Source organism: Schistocerca cancellata, chromosome 6, assembly GCF_023864275.1.
Source record: "Schistocerca cancellata isolate TAMUIC-IGC-003103 chromosome 6, iqSchCanc2.1, whole genome shotgun sequence".
Classification (NCBI taxonomy): domain Eukaryota; kingdom Metazoa; phylum Arthropoda; class Insecta; order Orthoptera; family Acrididae; genus Schistocerca; species Schistocerca cancellata.
Genome location: NC_064631.1, coordinates 247716741 through 247739617, shown reverse-complemented (window position 1 = coordinate 247739617; position 22877 = coordinate 247716741). Strand labels below are relative to the sequence as shown.

The 22877-nt window shown below is 41.0% G+C and overlaps 1 protein-coding gene across 1 annotated transcript in view; it reads right to left on the bottom strand.

The window, feature by feature from the left end:
* Positions 1 to 21071, bottom strand: part of LOC126191381 (tRNA (adenine(37)-N6)-methyltransferase) — a 103242-nt gene extending 82171 nt beyond the window's left edge. Inside the window, exon 1 of the mRNA XM_049932233.1 lies at positions 20938 to 21071. Coding sequence (XP_049788190.1) covers positions 20938 to 21023 — 86 coding nt within the window. The 5' untranslated portion in view covers positions 21024 to 21071. The remainder of the gene's footprint in view (positions 1 to 20937) is intronic.
* Positions 21072 to 22877: the final 1806 nt, after the last annotated feature.

The following is a 22877-nucleotide window of genomic DNA, read 5'->3' as shown; positions in this document are numbered from 1 at the left end:
TCCTTATACACAAATATTCTGCACGTTCAGGGCCTCGCTGCGATGGAGCACTTCCTTTCACGCCGATCACCTGCCACCCTACCTAAAACCTCTTTCCTCATTACCTTAGCCAGCTTCATCCTGACTCAACTTCTTCACTTTTGAAGGCCAGACATACCAACAATTAAAGGGAACAGCCATGGGTACCAGGATGGCCCCCTTGTATGCCAACCTATTTATGGGTCGCTTAGAGGAAGCCTTCTTGGTTACCCAGGCCTGCCAACCCAAAGTTTGGTACATATTTATTGATGACATCTTCATGATCTGGAGTCACAGTGAAGGACAACTCCAGAATTTCCTCTCCAACCTCAACTCCTTTGGTTCCATCAGATTCACCTGGTCCTACTCCAAATCCCATGCCACTTTCCTTGACATTGACCTCCATCTGTCCAATGGCCAGCTTCACACATCTGTCCACATCAAACCCACCAACAAGTAACAGTACCTCCATTATGACAGCTGCCACCCATTCCACATCAAACGGTCCCTTCCCTACAGCCTAGATCTTCGTGGCAAACAAATCTGCTCCAGTCCGGAATCCCTGAACCATTACACCAACAACCTGAAACAGCTTTCGCATCCCGCAACTACCCTCCCGACCTGGTACAGAAGCAAATTACCAGAGCCAATTCCTCATCCCCTCAAACCCAGAACCTCCTACAGAAGAACCCCAAAAGTGCCCCACTTGTGACAGGATACTTTCCGGGACTGGATCAGACTCTGAACGTGGCTCTCCAGCAGGGATACGACTTCTTCAAATCCTGCCCTGAAATGAGATCCATCCTTCATGAAATCCTCCCCACTCCACCAAGAGTGTCTTTCCGCCGTCCACCTAACCTTCGTAACCTCTTGGTTCATCCCTATGAAATCCCCAAACCACCTTCCCTACCCTCTGGCTCCCACCCTTGTAACCGCCCCCCGGTGTAAAACCTGTCCCATGCACCCTCCCACCACCACCTACTCCAGTCCTGTAACCCGGAAGGTGTACACGATCAAAGGCAGAGCCACGTGTGAAAGCACCCACGTGATTTACCAACTGACCTGCCTACACTGTGAAGCTTTCTATGTGGGAATGACCAGCAACAAAGTGTCCATTCGCATGAATGGACATTGTTTGTTGGTAATGAGGATCACCCTGTGGCTAACATGCCTTGGTGCACGGCCAGCACATCTTGGCACAGTGTTACACTGTCCGGGTTATCTGGATACTTCCCACTAACACCAACCTGTCAGAACTCCGGAGATGGGAACTTGCCCTTCAGTATATCCTCTCTTCTCGTTACCCACCAGGCCTCAACCTCCACTAATTTTAAGTTGCCGCTGCTCATACCTCACCTGTCATTCAACAACATTCAACTGAGTTCAGCTACTTTTGCTCTTCACACAATTGCGAATCTTGGAAACTAACATATCAGTCTCCTGACATATCTGGCATATTTCCACATAATAATGTCATATGGAGTAATTTTACAGGGTAACTGATCACGTAGAAAATACCGATTGCACAAAAGCGAGCAGTAAAAATAATATGTGGTGTTCACCCACAGATGTCAAAAGGTACCTCTTCAAGGAGTTATGCACTTTAATTGTGTTGTCGCAATACATATATTTGCTAATAAAATTCATTATAAATAATCCATCACAATTTGAGAAGACCAGTGGTGTACATACCTACAACACTAGAGGAGCAAATGACTATTACCTGTTGTTAAGGCTGCCAGTGGCTCAGAAAAGAATTCAGTATACAGCAACAAAAATTTTCGATCATTTGTCCAATAACATAAAACGTCTGACAGGCAGCAAACCAAGTTTTAAATCTGATTTAAAATAATTTCTCCTGGACAACTCCTTCTAATCCATTGATGAATTGCAATTACAAAGTGGTAGCCAGTAAAAAAAAGTGTTCATTAATGTTGACACTGATCGTGTATATATATCCTGTAATCTTTGCTCGTTCCACATCATTTTGGTAAAAAAAATTGTGCAAATGATCTATGGAACATTTAACTAACTAACCACATGGTCGTGGACCCTTTTATTGCTCACAGTTTGTTTGGAGAAATCAGGCCACACCAACCCAATCCATCACCCGTTTTCCAAGCCTCCAACAACTAATAGCAGAGTCGACAGGAGGTTCAGTTTCAGTACCCCTGCCTCTAAAGTTGGTGTTGTGGTAGCCAATTGGCAGACCTGTTCGTTCCCGGAGATTCCAACGTGACCTGAGGTCTGGACAAAGACAATTGAATGTCCAGTTTGATGAAGCTCAGAAAGGAGATCCTGGAATCACAATCAACAGTTATCAAAAGTAGCACTGGACTCAGGGTGTCTGCCGATTCAGAGAATCTTGACAGTGCAATAACGAACATGAATGAGGGCTAGAGCAATGGCCACCAATTCTGTGGTGAATATACTGCATCGGTTCGGCATGGAGCATTGTTGTTCATTGCAGCTTGTATGCATTAAGGCAAAACTGGTCCACCCATTGGCTGGATACCACATTCCGAATCTAGAAGTGCATCAGGAACAGCCAGGAACGGGAGGCAAAATAAATAAATAAAATAAAAAATAAAACATTGTGTGAACATAGACATTTGGTCCAAAGGACAGGATGAGACGGATCTGAGGCTAGGCCACACACCATGTGGACGTACGCGATTGCTCCCCGACAAGAAGCAACAGACAGCTGGAGTTCAGAGCAGAGACACTGAAGCAAACTGTGATCATAACTCCAGTACTGGGCCTCTGTTGAAAAAGAGGAATCTCTCTACCAGGAATAAGTACATGGTAGTTCGGATACTCAGGAGAGCAGCAAATATGTATGGCATACTTGAGCAGCAGTTGTTGGTGCCTGATCTGCAGTGGTGCAAACCCAACATCCATGGGTACGTTGTTTACAGGGCTGGTCCAAAACACACCTGTTGTAAGTCGGATCCCACAATGGTGCATTGAGTGCAGCGTCTGTACCCCACCTCAGTGTAGAGCCATCTGTACCCCACCTCATATTACTAAGGGAGGTGCAACAAGCAAGTTCATTAAATTGGTGAAGATGGGAAATCCACGTCAACCAGGCATCAAAGACGAGTCCCAGGAGGCAATAAGACTTGCACCACATTCAGTAATTGCTCTCTGAGCTAGATGATGATGATGATGATGATGATGATGATGATGGTCTGCAAGGCACTCAGAAGTGTGGTTATCAGCATCTGTACAAATTCCCAATCTTTTTACAGTCCAGCCTCACCTTTTTCCCTGAATGATGACAAAATGATGAGGATGACACAAACACCCAGACCCCGGGCAGAGAAGATCCCCAAACCGGCCAGGCATCAAATCTGGAACCGCATGATCCAGAGGCAGCAATGCTAACCACTAGACTACAAGCTGCAGGCCGCTGAGGTAGAGTTTTGGTTGTGGAAGGACAATACAAGGCGACAGAAGTGCATGACGCCTTTAATGGAGGGTGACACAGTAGACCCCACAGCTATAGCTTCACCATTGACAGGCACTAGAAAAAAGGCACATCCTAAGCCCTGCAAAACCCCATTCTCTTGCATATGGGAAGTACTGCAGGAAGTACCAACTTGAACTGGAAAATAAAGTGTGACACAAAGTTCCAGTCAAAAAATTGGGAGCATGCCGTTGGAGACCCCACTCATGTAGGGAAATGAGGGTGTGATGACGGCATATGATGTCATAAGCCTTTTGCAACTCTAAGAAGATGGTGATAAGATGTTGACACCAGACAAAAGCTGACCAGATGGCAGATTAAGGCAATCAAATTGTCAGCAGTAGAGCAGCCTTGACGAAAACCATCCTGGGATGAAGCCAAAAGCACCCCAAGTTACCAAGACAGCCACCGGCTCACCATATGTTCAGGCAACTTGCAGAGGCCATTAGTGAGACTAATTGGGTGATAGCTGTCCATCTCAAGGGGGTATTTACCCAGTTCCACTCACGCTTTATTGCCATTGAGATGGGAACTACCCTCGCTCCCTATACGGTTGAGGATGGCAAGGATGTGATTTGGCAATCCATGGAGGAATTCCAATTCACTGAATGGAGCATTATGTGGTTCTAGGTGACATGTAGCGAAAGGTAAGTGAATTCGCTCCACCCACTGTTTGATGACACAAAATACAGGCTGACAATTCTCAGATGCAAAGGTTCGGGTGTAATGCAAAGCAAAACATTCAGCGACATTAAAGTAGACACCAGGTACACCAGTGGGGAACTGGTGTCCATAAGGGACTAACCTTTGCCCAAACCTGAGTAGGAGGGGTACGCAGCCCAACACCATTCCCAGCATTCTTGAGCCCAGGCATGGAGATGTTTAAAGGAAACGAGGTTATCCATCAATGGATATTGCACATGGCATTGCAGAGCCATTAACCAATGGCCACAGCAATTTCTGAAGTTCACCAAGGTACTGCCTTCCAACAAGGGGAATCTGAGAAATAAGGGACTGCTAAGTTTGCTGCCAACAGAATGGCTGAGGTTGTACTCTGGACAGCCGCTTTAATACCTCCACATAGCTGGGTGCTATGGGCAATGGCAGAAGCAAACGCATCCCCCGTCAGCATTGTTGAGAGCCCATATGGATGGACAACATTTTTGGTTATCGTTGTACAGGTCATCGGAGACTCTCCAATGGATGGAAGGGAGAAGACAAGGGCTGCAAATGGAAAGATCAACGGGCAAATTAGATCTACATACCACACTGAAGTGTGTGGAGGTACCAGTATTCAAGAAACAAAGTTCGAGGTCTGTGAGCAAAGTTTTGATAGCTTTACCTTGGTCAGGGGTTGTAGTTTGACCTGATAAAGGGTTGTGGGCACTGAAGTAACCTAAAATCATGAAGGGGTAAGACAAGCTGAAGAGTCAGTGCAGACAATATGGTCTGAGACATTCACCATCAGGAGGGAAATACACATTACACCTGACAAAAAAAACAGACATGTTCTCTCATGAACAGCCATGGCCTAAAAAGTATCAGGTAGTATGTTTTTATTGCAGACTGTATACTGAAGATATGTGCAAACTCCACACAACAGAAGAGACATTGCAGCTCAGGCAGGTAGTGTAAAAAAAGCTACAGTTCCATTGGAGGATCACACTATCAGTATACACTGGGAGGGGGGGGGGGGGGGGGGGGGATGGGAGTGGGGGGGTTGTGAGTGTGAAAGGTGGCAAGGAGGCAGGAGCAAAAAAATATATTAAAAATGTCATTCCCCAGGACTTTAGGCCTTTAGAAATAGCACCAACATCCCCCACTGGAATTAAGAGAATTATAAATATACTGGAAAACAAGAGCTCATGTGATGATGGAGTCTCTTAACAGAATTTTGAAGTGTTGTTCTAATTTAATAAGTGATAGTGATATATGTGACGCTTTGCTGGCATAGGGAATTTTTCCAGACAGATCAAAATATGCAATTGTCAAACCTCTTTATAAGAAAGTGGACAAGAGTGACTTAAATAATTATAGACCAGTCTCATTCCTGACTTCATTTTCTAAAATATTCGAAAAAGTTATGTATTCAAGAGTAGTCTCACATTTAAGTGAAAATAATTTACTCAGCATGTCACAGTTCGCATTCCAGAAGGGTTACTCGACTGAGAATGCTATCTACACATTTACCCATCAAATAGCACAAGCCTAAGTAATAAATTATCGCCAGCTGGTTTCTTTGAGATCTTTACAAGGCATTTGACTGTGTGATCATGTCACACTCTTGGAAAAACTCAGAAAAATTGTGTTGAATAACACAAATAATGTTGGGAGGGTGGCATTCTAGTGAATGGAGACCATCACAAAGGAAGTCCCACAGGGCTCAATTTTGGGTCCTCTGGTGTTCCTTATTCATGTGAATGACCCCTCATTTAACGTTCAGCAAGCAGAACTAGTACTTTTTGCAGATGACACGAATGTTATAATAAATCCCATTCCAGAAGAAGCAGCTGAAGATATTGTTAAGGATGTCTTTCAAAGAATTATTAAGTGGCTCTCAGAAAATGGACTCTCCCTTAATCTTGAAGAGAGGGAGGGGGAAAAAAAAAAAACTCACTATATCTAGTTCTGTACACCGAACAGAGTCATATGAACAGGGCTCAGTTAACAGGGTAGATTTCTCCTAATTTTTGGGTGTTCACATTGATGCCAACTTGGACCAGAAGTAGGATATTACTGAGATTCTCAAACAACTAAGTTCAGCTTCTTTCACTCTTCGTATAATCGCTAGTCTCAGTAATAAACAGATCAGCCTCCTAACATACTTTGCATATTTTCACTCAATAATATCTTATGGAATATTTTTGTGGGGTAACTCACCACTTAGACATACAGTATTGATTGCACGAAAGAGAGCAGTGGTGTTCACCTAAGGATGTCATGGAGGCACCTATCAAGGAGTTAGGTATTTTAACTGCACCATCAGGGTACATAAATCTGCTAATGAAATTCGTTATAAATAATCCATCTCAATTCGCAAAGAACAGTGATGTTCATACGTACAACACTAGAGGGAAAAATGACCTTTCCTATTATTGAAGCTGTCAGTTGCTCGAAAAGGAATACATTATTCAGCAACAAAAATCTTGGATCATTAGCCCATCAACATAAAAGTGTCTGGCAGGTAGCAGATCAAGTTTTAAATCTAGCTTAAAATCATTTCTTTTGGACAAATCCTTCTATTCCATAGACAAGTTTCTGTTTCAGAACTGGCAAAAAAAAAAAAAAAAATCTTACCTCTAGCAAGGGAACCTCCCCATCGCAGCCCCCTCAGATTTAATTCTAAGTTGGCACAGTGGATAGACCTTGAAAAACTGAACACAGATCAATCGAGTAAACAGGAAGAAGTTGTGTGGAACTATGAAAAAATAAGCAAAATATACAAACTTAGTAGTCCATGCGCAACATAAGCAAAATCAAGGACAGGGTGAGCTCAGGAGCACCGTGGTCCTGTGGTTAGCGTGAGCAGCTGCGGTACGAGAGGTCCTTGGTTCAAGTCTTCCCTCGAGTGGAAATTTTAATTTTTTGTTTTCAGTTTATGTCACAAACTCTTATGTTTTCATCACTTTTTGGGAGTGATTATCACATCCACAAAAAAACCTAAATCGGGAAAGGTAGAAGAATCTTTTTACCCATTCGCCCAGTGTACCAGTTAGGTGGGTCCACAACATATTCCTGTCATGTGACGCACATGCCGTGACCAGTGTCGTATAGAATATATCAGACATGTTTTCCTGTGGAGGAATCGGTTGACCTATGACCTTGCGATCAAATGTTTTCGGCCCCATTGAAGAGGCACGTCCTTTCGTCGACTAATCGCACGGTTTTGCGGTGCGGTCGCAAAACACAGACACTAAACTCATTACAGTGAACAGAGACGTCAATGAACGAACGGACAGATCATAACTTTACAAAAATAAAGAAAGTAAACTTATCACTCGAGGGAAGACTTGAACCAAGGACCTCTCATTCCGCAGCTGCTCACGTTAACCACGAGACCATGGCGCACCTATGCTTACATTATCCTTGATGTTGCCTATCTTGCGCATGGACTACTCAGTTTGTATATTTTGCTTATTTTTTCATAGTTCCACACAACTTCTTCCTGTTTACTCAATTGATCTGTGTTCAGTTTTTCAAGGCCTATCCACTGTGCCAACTTATAACTAAATCTGAGGAGGGTGCGATGGGGAGGTTCCCTTGTAAGTGTAGTTACATGTGTAGAACTAAAAATTTCAGTGATATTAATATTAGCACTTTTCATGTGTGTACATATATCTTGTAATCTGACTTGTTCCATGTCATATCAGTAAAATAATCGTGAAAAAGATCTATGGAACATGACATAACTAAACTAAACTGAACTAAACCAGGGTCACCCGCCGCCACCGGTTGCGAGGATATGCATCAATACATGTTTGTTCTGGATCAGGTTGTGTGGGGAGAACCAGTAACACAGGGGCCACTGGGGACTTTACCTTGGGTACTGAAGCAGACCATGTGGGGTCCGATGGCACGGGGACCACCAGAACCTCCTTTATCTTTGAGGTCTTTTTTTGTCCCTCTTCTCCTTGGATGATCTCAATGTCTGCAAGGGCTTGTCTGCCCTAGTTTGAGGGACGGAGGAGGAATGCAAAGCTCTACAACTAGCAACCTGTGGTTCCTTCAGCTACTGGCTGGTCAGTTGCAGGTTGTAAGTGGGAAACAGTAAGAGGACAGTTCTACCCATCAGGGGACTGGCATGGGGGGCTCGACACAAATAGGCTTAAAGGGCAAGAATACTTTTGCTAGGGAGGATGACGTCACTGTGCCATAGCAGATGTTGTCATCTTACATACAGGATGCAAATGACCATATTTTTTCTTGCCTTCTGATATGCAAATCAGTCAACAGTCTTGTTTTCTTGGATTTCTTTTTGCTTTGGAGGAGAGGTGAACCAGACAACAAGTTTTGGAAGACTGAACAGGGGGAATGGTTCTACCCACAGCTGACACACATTAGGGCAGCTTCACAAGTAGCAGCATCCATGTACAAATAACTTCCACAATCCCTACAAACAGGGCTGGTTTTACAATGCAAAAGCATGTGATGCATCTGAAGCAACGCACGGGTGGGAGAATATACGATTTCACATCATACTGATACACCTTTCCAAGCAATGATTCACCTTCAAAGTTCAACATGAAGGCCTTATTCTCCTTTGGTCTCTGTTAGACATGATGGATGAATGGCACGCCCCTTTGGTTCAAATTGGCATGTAACTTGTCATCACTCTGTAAAACGAGATCACAGTCGATGATGATATCTTGTGCCATATTGAGACTATTATGGGGGCGATAGTTACAGGAAAGTCACCCAACTAGTCACATGCAAGTGGCATCCACAATTGAGTGAGGTCATATCTCTCCTTCAGAAGAGGCTGCTGGCGGCCTCCTGCAGAAGGAAGCTTAATCCATTTCATTTGCGAGTCATCCACCTTGGTGCGGCACCCACTGCGAATGAGCACTCTCCTCACATGTGCCGCTCAGCCACAACAGTGGTAACCTAGCTGGTTAACCATTGCCGGGAGGCCCCGTGACCCAGCCATGAAGGGAAAACATAGAAGCCCCCCCCCCCCCCCCCCCACACACACACACCCAAAAATGGGATGGCTACTGAGTTGGATTTTGGATACATTAACTTTGCTGGAAAGGAAGGGTGCAAAGATAGAAGGTGTAAAAATTGGAATGTACACCACACTGCGTGACCTTCCTGGGACTATCCACACATCGTTAAAATTTGAAAGAGGAATTAAAGATCAAATCCAACAATGGGGACCATATAGTGAAAATTAGAAGTTACAGAGAGTTCCAGGAGAAAGAAAGATGTATAGCAAAAATCAGAAACCAAATCCAAACACAACCAGCACCAACAAGACCCTGCAATGGAAAGGCAGAGGGGAAAATGGAAAGGGAAGTAGGGCTGAAATGGCCAGGGCCCTATGGTGGCCAAACACATACTCCAGTGATGTTAGCGTCCTTGGTGGATATAAGATACATGTATACAATAATCTTAAAAAAGCATTTATCTTTTCATTACAGTAGCGGTTTACATATGAATATACATATTCCGTAAAAGGCAGAATGGGCTACACACATCAACATAAGAATTAATTGTCAGCTGACTTATCATTACATGTAAGACTATAGCATTACATTTTACATAAACTGATCTTAATAACAGCAACTAAATAAAAAACAACATAAATGAAGTAGCAATCTAAGCAAAATTTAAGTTTAATTTGTCATATATTAGGCTCCAATTACTCAGCAAATAAATGAAAATAATGTAGGACTGGTATACTGCTGACGTTCTTCATAAATAAGTTGTTATTTTTGACTGAACATGGGAATTTATTATAGAGTATGCTGTGTATGTGTCTTCTTCTGTCAAGCATTTTCTCAGTCTCTTGCTTGTTAGATGATGGTTAGCACTAGTATGGGCGTAGTAATCAGGTAAATTTCCTTCCAACAGATGGAGGTTCTTATTCACAAATAAAACAGTCGCTAAGATATGTATGCGTGAATCAGAAAAATTTCCAGTTCTCTGAAAACTGATTTAGTGTTCGCATTTTGTGAGCTTCCTACAGTGACCATCACTTTTCTTTATGCATCATACATATTTTTGTGTGTGTGTTGACTCCCAGGTTCACCAATTCATTCATTCATCCATTCATTCGTGTTCAATGGACCCAATCAAGGTGGAGAACTTGCAGAAATGTGAACCAAGTGCAGGTATAAGTCAAACAAAATAGCAGGAAATCATAGAAAGTTGATCTGTGCACTGTGTTAACAATAAATTATCACGGTACTGTTTGACACAATTCACAATTACACCGTCTAAATTTAGTTTGAAAATTGCTGCCTTCTAAGCTTTCCCGTATACCACTGTTTATCTGCTATTCGTTTCTTAGAATTTACTTGATGACAATGGTATTTTTCACACAACATTTTTTGTACATCTGTAAACACAAGTCATATTTACAGTACCATGCCACTTCTCATGCATCATTGTAACAAACACTGCTACTTGTCACGAAGTTAAAAGAACTTTTCAATCCCAAAGTCTAGATATTCAGAGGGTGCCTAATGAGGCATATCTTTAATTTTCTTTTGAACTGGTAGGGACTCCCAATTTCTCACTTTATATTTATTAAATAACTCCACCCTGAACCCTACATAATTAGGCACAGTCTACGCGAAAATTCTGACTCTGAATCACAGTTTAGTTTTACCTGATTTTTACTGTGATTAACAAAAACCATTATGGAGTAAATACATTGACAAGTGAGTGACAGAATTCAACCATCCTTAAAAGAGGCTTCTGCACCAAGTGCAGTTATCTACACAATACTCTTACTGCTCACTTCTGCTTACCAAACACTTTATTTACTTAAGGTACACAGCCTCTGAACATTAATCAAAAAGACAACAGTGGGTGAAAGTATGAAAAATACATAGAAACTTTTGTCTTTAGGTCAAAGCAATGAGAGATGCTTCTAATGGCATAAAACACTGAACTGAGCTGATAAATTAAATTATCTGCATGTCAACTCCATTTTAACCTGGTTTCCAACTTATCCCCAAGGAATCCTGCACAGTATATTTAATTCAGTGTATGGCCATTAATGTATGCTTTGGTGATAGTATGTCATTATTATTGGTTTGAAACTTTATACAGTGAAGTGACAAAAGTCACTGGATAGCAATATGCACATGTACAGATGGCGGCAATATCGAGTACAGAATCTATAAAAGGTCAGTGTATGGTGGAGCTTTCACTTGTACTCAGGTGATTCATATGAAACCGTTTCAGAAGTGATTATGGATGCACAAAGGGAATTAACAGACTCTGAATGTGGAATGATAATGGAGCTAGACACATGGGACATTCCATTTCAGAAATTTTTACGAAATTCAATACTCTGTGATCCATAGTGCTAAGAGCGTGCTAAGAATACCAAATTTCAGGCATTATCTCTCACCATGAACACAGTAGCCGATGGCCTTCACTTAACAACTGTAAGCAGCAGCATTTGCATAGAACTGTCAGGACTAACAAACATCCAACACTGCATGAAATAACCACAAAAATGAATGTGGGAAGTACGACGAATGTATCTGTCATCGCCGGCAGCGCCTCTTCTGGGCTCCTGACCATATCAGTCGGACCCTAGATGACTGGAAAACCATGACCTGGTCAGATGAGTTCTGATTTCAGTTGGTAAGTGCTGATGGTAGGGTCCAAGAGTGGCGCACACCCCACAAAGCCATGGACCCATGTTGTCAACAAGCTGGTGGTGGCTCCATAATAGTGTGAGCTGTGTTTACATAGAGTAGACTGGGTTCTCTGTTCCATATGAAACAATCACTGAATGGAAATGGTTATGTTTGGCTACATGAAGACCATTTGCAGCTATTCGTGGACTTCATGTTCCCAAACAACGATGGAGTTTTTATGGAGAACAATGTACCATATCACCATGGCACAACTGTTCTCATTTGGTTTGAAGAACATTCTAAACAGTTCAAGCAGTTTGTTTGGCCACCCAGATTGCCCAACATGAATCCCATCAAACATTCATGTAGGACATAATCGAGAGGTCAGTTCATGCACAAAATCCTGCACCAACAACACTTTTGCAATTATGGACGGCTATACAGGCAGTATGGCTCGATATTTATGCGGGGGGCTTCCAGTGACTTGTTGAGCCCATGCCACATCGAGCTGCTGCAATATGCAGAGCAAATGGAGGTTTGACACACATTCAGAGGTATTACATGATTTGTCACTTCAGTGTAATATGAGTCTTTATGAGATTAAGACAAACTTAACTGTGAACCACCCGTAGGCTGCTACAGCTATAATCAGATCTGTGTTTACTAAGGTTGTGTTTGGGCACTTGATTACTACACTTATAGTTTTGAACCACCCTTTATTAAAATCAATGGATGATCATTTAAGTAGGTTAGGACACAAAAGTGGACTGTGTACCAATACTTTAGGTACTCTACAAATTATGTTACTCTTTCTGAGGTTAGTTTCATGGCTGAGACACAGTGTGTTACTGAGACCTCCTCCTTTCTGTCATCCACCATCTGTACAAGAGGAGTACCATTAATGCCACAACACTTTAATTTGCTAACTATAATTTTGTGACTTACACAATCAAAGGCTTTGACAAGATCACACAATATACCAACAGGATAATAGTACTTGTCTAGCTCTGCCAGGATTACATCCGTGAGTTCTTGTAATTGTTTTCTCTATGGTCAATCTTTTACGAATGCAGAAAGAATCATGGAAGTCGATAAAGTTGAACAAAGCTAAGTCATTTCATGGTAGTCATGTCACACCTTTCATTGAGCACCCTAAAGACATTAACCAGAGGCTGCTTAATTTGTTTAGCAGTTTACCTCTGTGAAAATTCCACTGCAATGTGTACTCTCTCCACAGCTCAAGAAATTTAATCATATTGACATGTTCAACTACCGTATTTACTCGAATCTAAGCCGCACTTTTTTTCCGGTTTTTGTAATCCAAAAAACCGCCTGCGGCTTAGAATCGAGTGCAAAGTAAGCGGAAGTTCTGAAAAATGTTGGTAGGTGCCGCCACAACTAACTTCTGAGATCGAATATATGTAGCGCTACAAAGGCATGCTTTGCAAAGATAAATACTGGCGCCAAAAGCTCTGAGTCAGTATATAAAAAAAAAAAAAGGTGGAAGACGAGCTTTTTTTTCTCTGCCCCGAGTTTCGACCACTGCATTTTCATACATTATACAACGAAGTAAATACAAATTCCGTATTGTTCATCTTCGAGTGTAGCAGCATTTCAATGTACTATGAAAATCCGACTGGCAAGACTGTTTGGGATGTTTATCAATATAGCCAACTCTAAATTCTGAGTTTTTTCCTACCTGTGAGAGAGAGATGGTTGCTAATAGGAACTTTTATGAATTGTGAATCACATGCAGTGTTCTCTTCACCATAAGAATAATACGAATATAAACATTTTGCCATGTATTCTTTCGTGTTTGCTGCTATCTTATTTAAATCTTGTCTGCCTAATAAACTACGAAACTAGTGTGAGACAACAGCAAACGCGGAAGAATATACATATCATGTCATGCTTATATTCGTATTATTCTTATGCCTAATAGTGATACAGTCAGAAATGAAGCACGGCAATTGACTAGATTTTTAAATCTAAAATGACTAATTTCTGTGCAGAATGTAATGTACAGAAGAGGCATCTGCAAAGATTTTAAAACGGCGAAAAATTTTAACTAAACTCTCGTTCAGAACATCTTCTATCACATGCAGTCTATTATTTGGTTCTTGTTGATCATTATCAAAGAAAGCAGCAGTGTAAGTAACAACAAATAGCAGTCTCTTGCCATTGTTTTGCTAATGAGACAATTCCTCTCTTTTTTTATCGTAAGCAGCGGTAGCGCGCACAAAAGCAAGCCATGCCGTGAGCGGTGACAGGTCGTAAACACACATTATCAGAATGCAACAAACAATGCATGAGACAGTACAATAACGCATTTTCAGCTTAGAGTGACAAACACCTATAACAAAGAGAACAGCACTTATCAGATCAAAGAAAAATAAGCAATCGATTCAAACCAGAGAAGCACGTGAAAAAGGAAGGGTGCCCATATAAATACGGACGGAGTGCCTGACGCATAGCAATTGCTACCTGGTAAAGCTAAACTTATGACTCGAACCAAACTACTGTAGCTGTATCGTCACTCATTCGACCTAAATTGTTTCTCATATTACAATGGACCAACTTTGTTTCAATTTGGAGGTGCGGCCTAAAACTTTTCTCTCCCTTGAATTTCGAGTCTCAAATTTCAGGTGCGGCTTAGATTCGGGAAAATTTTTTTTCCTTGATTTCGAGTCTCATTTTTCAGGTGCGGCTTAGATTCAAGTGCGGCTCAGATTGGAGTAAATACGGTACTTCACTGAAACCACTCACTGCAGACTCATCTTATAGCATACTGTCACGTCGTAATCACACTCAAGCACAAAAAAAAAAAGCAGGGTCATCAATGAAATACCATACTTAGCACTGGAAGCATATTTATTATGAATACTAATGTCACCCAGAAAAGAACTGGATTTATGGTGGGAGAGGTCAGCAATTTATACAAACACCAAACATTCCAGAATATACAAACATAAAATATTTCAAGAACCTTCCAGTCATGGCAGATACTAAATAACAAATAATTTCTGGTGGTCAAATTTGAACTAGCACGCCAACTAGCAACACTATCCACTATGCCACACTTTATGTACCACATTTCCCACAGAAACAGCGGTCCACTGTTTCAGATTTTCTCATTGGAGGCGACTGTGGAACCCTGGTTCTATCTAGATCTTGTCGACGGTCCTTTGTATGGTGGCATGACAGATCCTAGCATTCCGGTCACGTTATATCCGCAATACTGTGAGGAACATTAAAGGCAGATCCTGTCATCAAAGCTTTGCGGATCAGAATCCTCGATATCATAGGAGACAACCCGACAAGTAACAATGGTTATGATACAGACCAATGGAGTGCCTTAGTAACTTCTCCAATACTCTCACCTTCCACACACGTGTACAAATCCATATGTAGTGTCCTGGCTGTATCTCACTGGCCAGAGCTTGGGGCTATAATGCTCTCTGTCTTTTTTGTGGACATCCAGAGTCCATAAGTGAGCCAGCTGCCTTGCTTCTTCAGTCCTGGTGGTGAGGTGTTTCACATAGTCAGGCTGAGTATCATCTGGCTGAAACATGTACAGTGTATCCATTGTCCTTACAACCTCACAATAGCAGAAAAAACAGTGTGAACCCTGTAGTGCTTATTTCACTGTGTTGTATGTTAATGTCACAATGGACAATATTTTACCTAATCTCTCTGTTCAGCATGAACAAACAATGAAATCATATCTGCAAACACTCAGTGTGTATACCTGTGGGCTTCATTCAACAAGTTAATGTGGCTAGTCCAGAGCCATTGAAGGAACAGGGTGCAACCAACTGCAGATTGTGGCACACGTTGGAATGAATGATACCTGTTGTCTGGGCTCCAAGTCATACTTGGGTCATTCCAGAGGTGGGCAGAGAAGGTTGAGAAGAATAGTGCTGCGCATGGAGTTTCAACGAAGCTCACAATTTGCGGCATTGTTTCCAGAACTGATCATTCTGAGTCAAGTGGAATGACTGAACCAGAGCCTTTGAAGGTTCAGTGACAGGTTGGGCAGTGACTTGCTGGACTTGAACAATACGATTGAGAACTGAAGGGTCCCCTTAAATGAGTCATTTGTGCACTATACATCACAGGCTGCTACTCAAGTAGCTGATTGCGTGGGGGTGCACACAAGGTTTTATTAGATTAAGCAGCTCTCTGTCCAATTCAGATAACGATGCTGTAGGAAACCCAGAAGTATGAGTTAAGATGGAAAGAAATGCCTCCCACAGGCGAGAGCATTAAAATCATAATAGTAAATTGCTGAAGCATTCGCAATGAAGTGTCAGAGTTTGAAGCACTCATAAAAAGCAGTGAAGCTCACAAAATACTAGGTACAGAAAGCTGGTTGAAACTGGAAATGGATAGCAGTGAGATTTTTGGGGGAAATTTAAGGTTATATCGAAAGGACAGACAAATGGAAAATGGAGGTGGCGTATTTGTCACAGTAACAAGAAACTCAAATCCACTCAGGTAGAGATTACATGCGACATTCCTTGGGCATGAGTCAGTATCGGTGGGGGGGCATAAAATGATAATTGGGTCTTTCCATTGCCCACCAGACTCATCTCCTAATGTGACCAAAAACTTCAGAGAAAACCTCAGTTGCCCAATCATACTGTATTAATCGGTGGAGATTTTAATCATCCAACAATTAATTGAGAAAATTACAGTTTTGCTAGTGGTGGGCATGATAAGACATCCTGTGAAACTTTACTAGATGTCTTCTCTGGAAATTGCCAAAAATTGATAGTTAGGAACTTTACTCACGATGGAAATATATTGGAGGATCTAATGGCAACAAATAGGCCTGACCTCTTTGAGGATCTCCACATCGAAACTGGTATCAGTGACCCTGACACAAGTTGTGGCAACAATGATTACCAAAGTACAAAAGAAACTAAAACAATCAGAAAGATATATATGTTCCATACCCAGTAGAACAGTTCATAATGACCACTGTAAAGAAATTTCTAAAGAAACCGAGATTACTATATGAAGGTGTATAAGAAAGCATAGGACTAGAAATAAGAGAGATGCTGAATGAAACACGCTTGGTTGTCAAGCAAGCAATGTGCGACATCTTCAGTGACTACTGTAGTGGAATACTGTCAAGTGATCTTTCACAGAACCCAAAGAAATTCTGGTCTTATGTAAAGGCTGTTAGTGGCATCAAAGTTAGTGTCCAGCGAATGAGATAGGGACTGAATCTGAAAATAGACTGCAAAAGCTGAAATGCTTAGCGCCATTTTCAAATGCTCCTTTATAAAGGAAAACACACGAGAAATGCCCCAATTGATGCTCATGCCACTAAAAAATGAATGAAAAAAGTATTCGTGTCAGTGGTGTTGAGAAACAGCAGAAATCATTCAAATTAAACAAAGGCCCTGGGCCCAATAGAATCCCTGTCAGCTTATATTCCCCTCTTATCTATCATAAATCCCTCAAACAGAAAAATGTGCCCAGTTCTTGAAAACAGGCTCACATTACTCCTGTCTACAAGAAGGGTAGCAGTAGTGATCCACAAAACTACTGACCAATATCCTTGACATCGATTTGTTGTTGAATCTTAGACCATATTTTGCGCTCAAACATAAACCTCACGACATACTGAAAGCTCTGGATCAAGGCAACAAGACAGATGCAGCATTTCTCGATTTCCAAAAAGCATTTGACTCAGTACCGCACCTACACTTGTTGTCAAAAGTACAATCATATGGGGTATCAAGTGAAATTTGTGAGGAGAGCAAGGACCTTTTGGTAAGGAGGACACAGAATGTTATCTTGCCCAGAGATTCATTGTTAGATGTAGAAGTAACTTTGGGAGTAGTTAATAATAATAAGCCACTGCCGCCTAACACATGAACACATGACCATCTTCAACAGTGAGAGGACCCACCAGTTTGTGATACCTGCACAATACCAGTTTCAGTGATTAAGTCCAACAGCTCCCTCTCCATGTCATCTTTATGATAATGAAAAATGGAATCTCGGGCATCATTGGATATTTATTTGGCAAAAATAAGGAGCAATTCTTGGACCACTTCACTGGGAGAAGTTAGATGTGTTTCTTCTTACAGTACAGCAGTGACTGTCACTGATCTGCCTTTGGCAAAGATTCCTTTGATTGACATCTAAACTTGAATTGTTGATATGGGATGATTGGCTGAATTCCTGAACTGCAGTCACGATTTCCCTGCTATCTTTAATGAATCTACAGAGTACTGCAGTTGCTACATATAAGGCTGCAGCATTTTCTGCTGATGTTCTGCATAAAAATCTTCACAGACGCTCTGGCCAGTATTCCTCACTCCGTCGTGGAACAGGCTGTATTCTAAGTTAACCAGACTTATTTTGGGATGGATGTTTCAGAGGCTTGATAAATCAGGCTTTCAATTTTCTAAATTAATTCCCTAGGGTCATAAAGACAACCAAGGTTATAAGTTGCTGTCAAACAATAACCTACTTATGTTCATATTTACAGTAACACTGCTCTACTAAATGATTACATCACTAATAAGACTTGACCACTGTTTCTATCTTTCGATACAGTTTATTGATACATGGAACTGTTTCATTGTTTTGAAACGGCCATGTTTCACTGTTTTGAAACAGTGGTGTTTCATTCTGCTCTGTGTTGAAAACGGGACCAGATTTGATCTTGAGTCAGACACAGAAACTGTATCATTGTTTCAAAATAACGCTGTTTCAGTCCACTTGTGTTTGTAATGGACTAATTGTATCGAAACAGTGAAGTTTCATTTCAATCTGTCTCAGACGAGATTGGGGTACATTTAACATACTACTTTGTAAAACACTTTCAAGAGAGTCGAAATCTTTTTGACACACAACAGCATGAAGCTCAAGATTTCTGAAAATAAAGCTCCGTTTATAATTGACTGCCCATATATATGTACACTATTCACACTCAAAATAATAAAAGTTCTCCGTTTCTTCTTCTCTGGACAATGTGCACTGAATTTGTTTGAGAGTAAGTATCTTATTTATGAAAGTATATGTTTGTGTGTTTATTTTTGTAAATGTGCTACGTTGGTTATTACACGATAGGCATCTTGATACTTGTGTATCATAAATAATTCTCAGGCAAACCAAAATTGGTACTTTGATACTTTTGTTTTTGGTGTTCAGATACTGTGACACAAATTGCATTTCAACAGCAACTTAACTTCATCTCTGATTTCCTGAGGAATTTTATAATGAAACGATAACAAAACTGCTAGCTGTGTGTACTTGAGGGAATTCCATATACCTGAACCTCAAACTAACTTCTCTAGCAAGAACTGTACGTGGTGCATAGCCATGTCTGCCATGATATAGGTATCACAAAGGCATTACACTGTATGAATTGTTTCAAATTTTAGTCTGGATTTTATACTACAAGGAAACATACTGATCTCTGCATTTCAGTTACCTTGAAATGTTTTAACATGGTGTACATATTATGAGATGTGTCCACCTAACTTGTGAATGTTCGATGAAAAACTGCCGTACCTGACCATTGCACTATATGCTCCAGTCTGTTATGGTAATGTTTTGATCTGTGTGCATCAGTCACTTTACATCCTGCTCTGTGTGACAAACAATGGAAAATTTAACTGTCAGTAAGAAAAGTGTGAGTGGCACACTCATAAATGTTAATTCAGTGCCTTGCTTTCCAGAATGTTATCTCAATAAATTATATCTCATGATATGCCTTTTCAAGAGCCATACAGACTATCACTCATAAAACCTATCAAAATTAGCCACTAGAATACAGGGAAACAAGTCTGGATAAATCTCTTATGTCCAACATATGAAGTATGTCCTCGGCCAATTGGAAAATATGAGTCACACGACACGAAAGCAGCGCATTTGCTACAGGAAATACATAACTACAAAGACGCCTAAGTGAAAGTTTCATACTTTCCGAGATGATTGGTGCTCTCGTACCTCATTTGCATTTTTATGACAATATTTATACAGTAGACGCTCAAGACGATATAATGTGAAGACCTATACTATTACAAAACACAAACTGTTTCACTGTTTAGAAACAGTGTTTTAAAACATTACATTGTTCTCATTAATTTGTTTCGAAACAGTTGTGTGTTTCAGTTTACCCGTCTCTAACCACTATGTAACAAGCAACCTTAATTCCTAATTTGTTCTTTTATTACTTGTGTCAATGACTACATTAAGTTTACAATTAAGGAACTACTTTTTCAAATCGTACAGGCCTACACAAGTTCAATGTAGTTACAACTTTTGTTTCAACATGAAACCTATAATTTAATGCTTAGTCTTGAGTCGAACAATTCTTCCATTCTCTATCAACTTACTTCTGCACTGCCAGACTGCTCATAACTATGGATCTTTACTGGCAAGTGCATTATATGATGATATAAAAGATGATTTCTTGCAATGTATAATTATTTCACATCAATCAGCATTAATAACGGCAAACCATAAGACTATCTCGTGGTCAATGGGTATTTTGTGTCAAAACACTTCTCGTGCCACCTCACTTTTTCTTTAGCCTATATATTTCTACACTTAATTAAAAAATATCACATAAACAATGTAACGCGAAAACGTCGTGACAAGTTACAATCAACCTCCCCAACAAAACAATGGAACATGATCGTATGCTACCTTGAAAAAAAAAATCTCACATCAATAATTGAATGCAATGTCAGTGTTAACAACAGTTCACAAAATTACTATCATTAATGATGACAATGATATTAAACTGTCGAGAGGGCAATTTCCGCTGACAGCGGTGTGTTGCCAATGACGTTAGTTTCCTTGCCTGCCGCAAACTGTCCGTCGGAAAAACACTGCGCTTTCGTAAACATAACTTACGCTATACAACAATGCGTTCAGTTATCTAATTAATAAAATACGTCAAGAGCTTCTTGCTTTTAGTAAACTGCCTCTGCTTCGTGGAATCAGCAAACTACTAGCATGACAACAAATAATAGCGCTGCAAATACAAGAATTGACCGTCAATACCGGCGCAATTCATTCATCGTTGAATTGACGACCTGTTACGTGCATAAACAAAATAAAAAGGACCTACAATAGCATACAGCACAGTTAACTTGTTACCTTAAATTATTAATTTCATTTCTGGCAACAGTAAGCTGCTGACGGAGACACGAAATATCATCCTCCCGTTCAACACATGATGCCATGTTTCACAATATTTATTGTAAATTTGTGCACCGCCTTCCTCATAGCGCAGCCTTCTGTTACATCTGTTCGATAGGAAGTAATCAGGTTGCTTCCTAGTGGCGTCAGCCCACCGGCGACAATCAGCACGCACGTGAAAATGTGTTGAAGCCTATAAAGTCCTGTTTGACACAATATCCCATCGAAGTCAACATTTATAAATCTGTTAAATCTAGCCGAGAAAAAACTAAGTCCTTATAAAATACACTGGAGTTTATTCACATTTGAACATGTTACACATTATTGTTTAAAGATGTACATATAACACTAAGAGACACGAGGAACATAAAATTTCAGGATATTTACATTAGGAACACATTACTATATATGATGTGAAAATTATATATGCCGGAACCTTTTAACCAATGATTTGTTACAACTCAATATGTCAGTAAAGCTAGGTTCACGCACGCATATAATTTGGCGCTACAGCTTGTGGCTTGGTGTAGTGGCATCGTGAGCCACCCTTAACATAGGACGCAACAAATTCCACGTAGTTGCACAGATTTCAGTATGGTGTCAGCTGAAATCATATGAGGTGGTATGAATGTTAAACTGCAGGTCTGGCCTTAGTGCTGTGACAGGAGTTAAATACAAGGAAGACGAAATCCACATGTTGGATCCGAAAATAGATTTCGCACAGGGATAAATCAGGGGAAACAAACACATTTATCACAGAAATGACACTCAGAGACGAAAATGATGTCTGCAATGGCAAAATATAACCAACAGCTGGCATGTAAATATCATCTGCAGAAACATCCCTCTTCCAGCATTTTAGAATCTTATTGTATTCGTTGATATAGGCATTTCGAATAACTAATTTTTAGTTTAACAGCTGCCACATCACAATCTGGCGTTATTTCCTGCATAAAATGCCCAATTTATGCAATTCTTGGTCTCACAAGTTACAAAGTTCGTACGACTCGTTTCTTTGATTGCTTATATCAAGTTTATTTATTTATTCCTTCATGGGATGTGTCATTGATTTGTTACACTATGTGATCAAAAGTATCATCTGGCTGAAAATGATTACAAGTTCGTGGCGCCCTACATCGGTATGCTGGAATTCAATATGGTGTTGGCTCACCCTTAGCCTTGCTGACAGCTTCCAGTCTCGCAGGCATACGTTCAGTCACGTGTTGGAATGTTTCTAGTGGAATGGCAGCACATTCTTCACGGAGTGCTGCACTGAGGAGAGAGGTATCGATGTCGGTCGGTGAGGCCTGGCACGAAGTCGGCGTTCCAAAACATTGCAAAGGTGTTCTATAGGATTCAGGTCAGGACTCTCTGCAGGACAGCCCATTGCAGGGATATTACATTTGTATAAACGCTCCGCCACAGGCCGTGCATTATGAACAGCTGCTCGATCGTGTTGAAAGATACAATCGCCATCCCCGAACTGCTCTTCAACAGTGGGAAGCAAGAAGGTGCTTAAAACATCAATGTAGGCCTGTGCTGTGATAGTTCCACGCAAAACAACAAGGGGTGCAAGCCCCTCCATGAAAAACACGACCACACCATAACACCACCGCCTCCGAATTTTACTATTGGCGCAAGACACGCTGCCAGATGACGTTCACCGAGCACTCGCAATACCCATACCCTGTCATCGAATCGCCACAGTTGTTGTTGTTGTGGTCTTCAGTCCCGAGACTGGTTTGATGCAGCTCTCTATGCTACTCTATCCTGTGCAAGCTTCTTAATCTCCCAGTACCTACTGCAGCCTACATCCTTCTGAATCTGCTTAGTGTATTCATCTCTTGGTCTCCCTCTACGATTTTTACCCTCCACGCTGCCCTCCAATACTAAATTGG